This window comes from Phalaenopsis equestris, unplaced genomic scaffold (genome assembly GCF_001263595.1).
Source record: "Phalaenopsis equestris unplaced genomic scaffold, ASM126359v1 Scaffold000079, whole genome shotgun sequence".
In the NCBI taxonomy this organism is placed as follows: domain Eukaryota; kingdom Viridiplantae; phylum Streptophyta; class Magnoliopsida; order Asparagales; family Orchidaceae; genus Phalaenopsis; species Phalaenopsis equestris.
In genome coordinates this window covers 87,725-96,436 of record NW_018164521.1, presented here as the reverse complement: position 1 = coordinate 96,436, position 8,712 = coordinate 87,725, and the positions used below count along the sequence as shown (strand labels likewise).

Below are 8,712 nucleotides of genomic sequence, written 5' to 3'. Positions count from 1 at the left end.
CACTCTTTCATTTAAACTATGAAAAATATGGGGTCATTTTGATTTCATATTTTTGTAAACAATTAAATGTCTTTCCGAAGTGGGCGATGGGATTTCAATTCTGGTGAACGACAGCTTCCAACGGACAACCTCCAACCCCAAAAGCAACTCCTCAACCAAAAATAGTGTCAACAGTATATAATTTTGCAAGGAATTTAAATTGCGGGAGTAGATGAGGATATAGCTACAAAACCCCAAGTTATGACTTTATTGAGTCTTGAAAGATCTTAGTGGATAAATTTAGACCAAAATATAGCAAGTTCAAATTACCCTTCAAAATATCCAAGAGATTTCAAAGTGTTCGGGTTATGACCCTGAACCACTTTGAAGATTTATTGAAATATTTCAAGCTCATTTTGAACTTATCATGTTGTTCTATTGATCATCCAAGGTTAAGCTAACGTTATCCCATTGCTCAAAGAAACTTGATGTTTTATTTATCCCAAGGCTAGGACACTCAACTAATCAATTGATATTTCATTTAAGAGTTATGTGGGTGGATACCCCTAAGACAAATTTAGGTAAGTAAAGGTTTTAGTTTCCAAAGTTAAAATTGGGCTTGTAGTGTAAAGTGGTGTTAATCATCAATCATGTTATCTTATAAATCCGATCAAATGAGTTTAATTGTTAAGCCTAGGTCACTGTCATGCCCTGAACAATTACAATAAGTAAAATGGTAACTTAGCATAATTTTGATTTAAATGACATGCATTCTTATTAAAAGATCACATTGTCATCAATCATGGGCTTAAAATTAATGAAGTATTAGCTTTCTAGCTCAAACTAATCACTTGAGAATCGTTTAATTTTAATTGACTTCCAAGTCAAGATAATTAAGGAAATTACAATTTTGTTCTCATTATGGAAAAGGTGGCAAATGAGTTCCTACCTATTACCCATTGTATTTCAATCATTCAAACATAATAATTAAGATCAAAATTACCCATCTTCTCCTTGATTAATCCTAAATTTTAATTAAGGCACCAAAATCTAAAGTTACCCTTCTACCTTTGGGGCACTCCACATCATAACTCATTAATCAAAATTCAGATGATTGAGAATTTAGCGTGTCCCATCTTTAATTTAGTTTAAATAATTAATTAAACTTAGAAAGTAGTATTTTCAAAGTTTATTTTACTTATCTTATCCAAAATAAAGTTTTATTTCATGAGAAAAATTACTAGAGGTCAATTGGGTCAGAGAAACACTTTGCCAAAATTCCATGAAATTACTAGAGGTCAATTGGGTCAGAGAAACACTTTTCTAAAATTCCATGATTTATTTATTTATTATAATTATTTTAACGGGGAAATAAGGAAAATTCATTTCTTAGGCTTTTAAAAATTTATTTTTCACTAAGAAAAATTGGAAAAACTATCCTAATGAGTTCTAAGTGATTAGAAAACAATTATATACATTTTAAAACATTTTGGCATTTTTGGGATTTTTAGTTATTTTTAATTGTTTTAAATTAAAAATAAAGCTAAAAAATCAAGTATTTTCTAAAAAATTACTTTTATTTTCTCTAAATGCCTCTGATCACAAGGAACTCTAAAAATCACTTTTCATAATTTTCCCAAATGTATTTAATTTAATATAATTATTTTTGTACAAAAAAATAAGGTTTCTTAGAAAATCAACTTTAGTGCTCAAGCTTAGTTAAATAATTTTTAAATTTTTACAGTGGGCAAACATAATTTTTATACACAATGTGGAATATATTTTGTCAATTTTTAATTAATTTACATAAATTAAAGCAAGTTATATACATTTAATTAACAATAGAAATATACAAAATAATTCAAATCATCAAGACATTTTTCCTAAACTTCCCTGACCATAAGAAATCTATTAAAATTATTCCTATAATTTTCCAAGTGGTATTTTAATTTATGTAATTAAAATAAGCTAAAATAATCATCTTAGCTTGAAAATTAAAGTTAGAAGCATAGAGATGTCCTCTAACCTTAAAATAATCATCATGTTGAGCAATGTTTGATCATAATGAATTAAAATACTCCAAAGAGTATTTAATTCATTAAAAATCAGAGATTCATCAAAAAATTTTTACTTTAAGTCCACATTATTCTCCTCTGTTTACTGAGCAAGAGGATATTTTTATTTTATTTTTATGATTTTTCTAGAGAAAGATATGAATTTTTGAACTTCATGCATTTAAATAAATCCAAAAAATCCATATTTTACTATTTAAACACGCGGTGCCACCTCAACCTACGACGACTTGGAAAAGCCATATGGCGCTTCACCAGTTGATGCAGCCAGCCACCTCAGCTACCACGCCGCCTGCCTTTTAGCTCCAAGGGTTCATCTAGCTTGATCTCCTCCGTCCATTCAACACACGCGTGATCGGACGTCATCCGTTCATCGCCCCCAAGTAAGCTAACCTGAGAATCATTAACACTAAAACCTTAAGATCTTTGTCTAGACTCAACCAAATAGCATGTGGTTTGTTCCTAAACCTTCATCTACTAAAGACGAGCATATATATATATGACTTATATGGTATGAAATGTAGTAAATACGTATGGAGAATTGATTTAAGCTCAGTTTAGGGTTGAAGGTCAATACCTTTGTCTGAGAGGGTAGGCCTCAATCAGATGATTGTGACAGCTTTGATTGGGTCCAACGAACCTCCAGATGAAGTCTTAGGTCCTGGTGAATTGTCTAGGTATGATTTTGATCAATGTGGATTTCAGGTGTTAGTCTAGAGCTATGTTAGTGATGGGGCTTTTGTGGGGAATCAACTTCTCTCACTCAAGGGATGATGTGTGCACAACTAATTGAAGTCTAGTGTAATGTGGGGCTGTGATAGAAAACGTCTTGATTTTTCCTAAATTTTGAACTCAAAATAGAGCTCTCACATAGGAATCCAGAGGGGGAAAGTGGTGGGCTTGAGCTTATGAGTTCTTGGAGAATGTTTGGAAGCAATTAAATAGAGTCTCCCCAAGGAAATTTGTTAGTTTTTATTTTGCCATGGAGAAGGTGGCTTAAATAGAGGGGCTTCGGGTGGAGCTCAGGGCTTCAATTTGGGTTCAATTAATTGCTTAGGTGTGGGGCAAAAAAATGTCAAAGCCAGTTGGGATTGGCTAGCTTGGATGGGTGCAATTGGGTTTTGATGGAGTTTTGGGGGCTCTTGGTTTTAGGGTTTTCCAATGACTAGGGTGGCTGGCCAGTCCAGAGGAGGTGGTCAGGTGAGCCATTGGGAGGGTTAATTATGATTAACCTTTAATGGTTTGACATGATGATGAAGATATTTGGTTTAGACCCAAAAATGGGATGAACTCCCTTAATTTGAGGAACTATTGGTCCATAGCTTTGCCTGGATGGTTCAAGTGGGTTTAGCTTGGTCCAAAGGGTGCACCTAGTGGTTGTGGTGGTCTGCGGTTGGCCAATTTGGCTTGGTTAAGTTAAATTTGGTGAAATGGTCCATATGAGTCAAATTGGCTTGAAGTTGGGTTTGGATTGGGCTAGTCATACTATTGAGCTCAATTTATTGATCAATTTTATGTGGATGCTTGTCAAAGAGAGTTTATAGAAGAATTAGAGTGGTTTTGAGTTAATTTGGAAGCTCAATTTGGAAGGATTTGGTCTTTTAGTCAATTTGGGGGTGTTGGGTTGGACTTGGGTTTAGGCTAGCTAAGGTTGGGCTAGGTCCAAATTGATGGCTTAAAATGGTCTAGAGAAATGTCATAAAGCGTTTTCAACATCAATTGGGTGCCAATTTTAGCATTAGGGCATTCAATTTGGTGGAATTTGGGCATGTGGCTAAATTGGGGCAAATTTGGGGATTTTGAAATTGGGTTAAAATTGAGTGGAATTGAGGCTTGTGCAAGGACAACTGAGGGATCAATTTGATTATTAAGAATTTTATGAAGAGTTTGGGATCCAAATTGAGGCAATTGAGTGGGCTATGGGGTTCAATTGGGTGAGATTGGATCATATGGTGAAAATTGGGGTTTTGGTTTAGATCAAAATTGAGCTCAAAGCATGGGTCAATTAAGCTTGGATTTGGTTTGAAAGGATCATAGGAATGATTAATTTGAGTTTATAATTGAAATTGGGGAAAATTGAGATGAAATAGAAGGAGATTTGGATGAAATTTTGGGACATTTAGGGTGAGTGTTGATAAATTGAGCCTTTAAGGGCAATTGGGGGCTTTTGGTCAAAGTGGTCAAATTGGGCTTAATTGAAGGGTGAACATTGGTTTTGGAATCATTTAAAATGATTTTGAGGGTTTTGGGAAAGTTTGGGCCATCAAGAATATTTTTGTAACTATAGCAAATTTGGGGGTATTTTGGTAATTTTGAAAATTTTGGAAGGTTTTGGGCAATTTGGGTAGTTTGAAATGGTTTGAGATGATTTTTGAACTTGGGGGTTTTGGTCAAAATGGTCAAATTGGGGAAAATTGGGTTTCATTGAAGGCCAAACTTAGGTAGCTTGGGTAACTTTGGGAATTTTGGTCAACTTTAAGGTTTGGGGGTAAAAGACTAAGTTGGGTACTTAAGTAAAATTTGGATTGCCAACCACCCAATTTGAGCTATGGACCAATGGAACCTCCATTTGGGTCCTCTATGTACTGGTCTTGGCTAGAACCTAGCCTAGGGCAAGTGGGTCTAGGGGACCATTTATGTCTCCCAAAAGATAAAGGGATCAAAGTCAATAAGTTTGGGTTTAGGGTTGTGAGTGGTTTGTGATAGAGTTTGTGGTGTGCAAGTAAGTAAACTAGCTCCAGACCAACACCCAAGGGGTTGACCAAAATGCCAAGCAATCCTATGGGAACTCTCTTTGAGCTCCCCCATATTGACCATATCTACTAAATGCTAAAGGTTAAGACCAATATGTGGAACTTCAATTTGAGTAGAGAAGAGTTTAGAATTTCTAATGGGAATTTCTAATGGTGAGGGTTTTGGTGAGGGTTTCTTTTCTAGTCATATAGGAATATTCAACAGAAAAGTCCTATGGCTAGACCTTACGCTACTAAAGAGGAAATTGTAGTCATATAGGAATATTCAACAGAAAAGTCCTATGACTAGACCTTACGCTACTAAGGAGGAAATTACACCTCAACCAAAAGTGAGGTTAACAAACAGACAACCAACTTATCCACAACAGCTTTTGCACAACAGCTTCTTGCCTTAACTACTGTGCAACATTAACAAACAGACAACCAACTTATCCACAACAGCTTCTTGCCTTAACTACTGTGCAACGGTTTATTAATAAGTTGCAGTTGCCTCAAATAGACCCTAAGTAGGTCATTGGCTTGGCCATTGTGGGTAAGTTTTGTTGGTCTGATAATTTCATTCTGAGCCTAACGAGTTCTCTTCAACCGTAATGGTCGAGTTTTCCTCAAGTATGGTAGGCAACCTGATTGAAGAGTCCTCTAATTTCATTCTGAGCCTAACGAGTTCTCTTCAACCTTAATGGTCGAGTTTTCCTCAAGTATGGTAGGAAACCTGATTGAAGAGTCCTCCTTAGAATATTCTAGTGGTACATATAATGTTTGCCTTTGAGAAAACAATTTTGATAATGATTTAGCATAGAGCATTTCTATCACTTAAGTATATTATGCAAATGTTCAGTTTACAAAATGATTACTTCAAAGAAATTATCATTGAATATATTCGAAATTTTAACCAAATAAATAAATTTTTTATAATAAATTAATTCATTTTATTTCGTTATTTCGAGCTTCTCAGATACATAAATTTATGATATTAAACAAAGTAATAATTAAAATTTAATAAATCCCCAGTCTTATTAGTAAAAGAGATCCTGGGAACACTTCTATGATCCATCCAAAAAAGCCCCCCCAATTCCGTATCGTTCCAGCTTACCTACACCGCCCTCCTATCGATGGGTCTGCTTTCGTGGTGGAAAGGGAAAGCACTGAATGGTCACTCTCCTGCAACAAACAATGGTGGAGACGGGGTTGCAGCGAAGCCCTCCGAGGCAGCGGTGGAAACTTCAGGCTTAAACGGCGCAATGGAGGTTCGTCGGCCGGCGGACGTGACGGTGTTCGAATTCGGTTCGGCGGTGGCAGCTGGTGAGAAGGTGACGCTTGCTGGTTATTGCCCGGTTTCGGATGAGTTGGAACCTTGCCGCTGGGAGATCATCCCGGCTGCTGGGTCTAACGCGCCCCAATTTCGGATTGTCTTTTGATTCCAGGGTAACCTTAGAAATCCCTTTCCCTTGTTTTGGAAATGTGACCTTACGGAAACTGTTTCTTTTTCTTGCTGTGCATGTGAAATCTGTTCGATTCTAAATTTGTAGGATTTTACTTTATTGGATTTGTGGTATTGTCTCAGTTTCATTTGGTTGCATGCTCTAGTGTATTAGGGAAAACTGGCTATACACGTCTCATAATACCTAGTTGTCTAATTAATCTGTTGTATATTCATATGGAGAAATATGGTCAAAAGTTCATTTTGGATTAAACTTCTCTAAATAAAGGATAATCTTTTGCTTCGAGAACCCTTCATTGGGCTTATAAGTCACTTGAATTTGATTGAAAGCCATTTGAATTTGAATTGGTTTAAACCTTCGTTAGAATCATCGTTCTTGCCCTCACGGTTTGTGGTTCTTGGCAGAGATTAAACATACGAAGGAAGGCATCAATAAGACCAACGACGTGCGTAGTGTGAGAGTTTATTATAGGGGGTTGTCGGGGATAACCAGTCAGAACGTCATAATGTGATGGAGAAGATGAATTTGTGGCCGAGAGCTCATTGGAGGAAGATATTGATGTACTGATAGTGTGAAGGAGGAGGAATTTGCAAATGGGGTTTGTTTGGAAATGCGATGGACCTTAAAAGTAAATCTAGGATTTAAGTTTTAAATTTTAAGAGAATTAATCCGCTCTGTCCTTTACTATTTTTCGTAAGGCTTTGGGTGTTCTTGATTTTTGTGGCCTCAACAACTTCTGCTTTTTCGGGATTCTCACCCATGATCACCATTAGATTTTGCTGTCATAGCTTTTACTTCTTCAAATATCTCGACAAACATTCCAACTATAGTGAGAATTAAGAATCGTGTGGGCATGAATGTTTATTTGGACCAAGGTTCCAATATTAGTCAAGCATTGATTGGAGCCTTTTCGAAATTGAGCTGGACATCAAGCATACTAATCCTTATTGCTTGGTTTTTTACTGGCAAGTCAAGATCACAAATCAAGACGTCGATTATTTTTATACTTTAATACGAGGGTTTATCTGCCAGTCATTTTAAGCAATATTTCTTTTGATAGGATGAATGCAAACTTAGTTTGATTACATATTTTCTTTGCTTTTTAGCAGTTTTGTGTACACTCTCATTCTGATGTATCAAAAGAGGGAGTAGATAGTTTGATTACATATTTTATTTAGTAGTTATCTTTTTTAGTTATTTATTTATTTTTATGATAATATTTGATATGAATTTTTATTTTTTTTTGTTTTTGTACTTACACTATATTGTTGTACTAGTTATTCTTTTCAATTATCAAATTAAGCACATTTCTTTTATATATACATATGGTACAACTTAATTTTTTATTTTACTTAGCAATTAAAAAAAAAAATTAAATGTATGATTCTAAGAGGATCTACATCAACACCCAAACATTATATTTATAAATAAATTATGTTTGCTATCATGAAAAGGAGGAAGTTTGTTAACATCATAAACCTATGGCTGTATTAAATATCTTGATGATTCCAGACATAATTTGCTATAGACTAATATCATTTGAATAAAATTTATGCATTAGGTAAATGTTGAAAGAGTAAATCTTGAGAAAAGTACCCTCAGAAGCACTTTCACAACATAAGTGATGCTTGTTGTCGAAGCAAGTTAAATAAGCTCAAGTGATTTCAAAACTTTGTGCTTCAAGATGTCAACTATAATTTTATTTTTTGACTTAGGTATTCTATTTTTAGATATTTAAGTTGCCAAGATGACCAATATATATACAACCGAGTGTTAAGCACAAATAAAATCTTGAATAAACTAGTAAAAATTGATCTTAATTGATCATGCTGCATAATCAACTAAAACTAAATTTATCTAGATTTATTTGGATTGTATGATTGTGGATCATTTTGTCAATCGTGTTTGATTTTAACATTATAGATGGATTATTTTTGTTATAATCAGATAATATTATTAATTAATACAAATTGATCTTAATATTATATTATATGATATATACTATATTACATGATTAGTCTTATTTTTGATATAATATTAACTAGACTAATATATATTAATTAAGATAATCTAAAATTTAAATTAATCATTTAATTTGTTATACCTTATATGATACAATCAACATGATTATCACTATAAATTAATAAGAATCAATTAGCCTTAATTAATTATTAAAAGTTCCAATTAGTTCACTATATGATATAATATATACATGATACAATCAACATGATTATCACTATAAATTAATAGGAATCAATTAGCCTTAATTAATTATTAAAAGTTCGAATTAGTTCACTATATGATATAATATATATGTTGTATTGTATGATCAATCTCACAAAAAAAATCCAATTAGTCATATGACAATTGAAATGGCTTATACAATTTAAATTGAATTTGTTGAGCATGATGGTCGAACTAGTATACCTTTTTGTTTTTATTTAAGAAGCCTTAGGGTTTGAACTG

General features: G+C 33.8%; 1 protein-coding gene across 1 annotated transcript; it reads left to right on the top strand.

The window, feature by feature from the left end:
- The first annotated feature begins 5,830 nt into the window (after nt 1-5,830).
- On the top strand, nt 5,831-6,383 carry LOC110019810. Its single transcript, XM_020717650.1, has one exon. It carries the CDS (start codon nt 5,917-5,919, stop codon nt 6,220-6,222), a length of 306 nt encoding a protein of 101 aa, XP_020573309.1. The 5' UTR covers nt 5,831-5,916; the 3' UTR covers nt 6,223-6,383.
- The last annotated feature ends 2,329 nt before the right edge of the window (nt 6,384-8,712 follow it).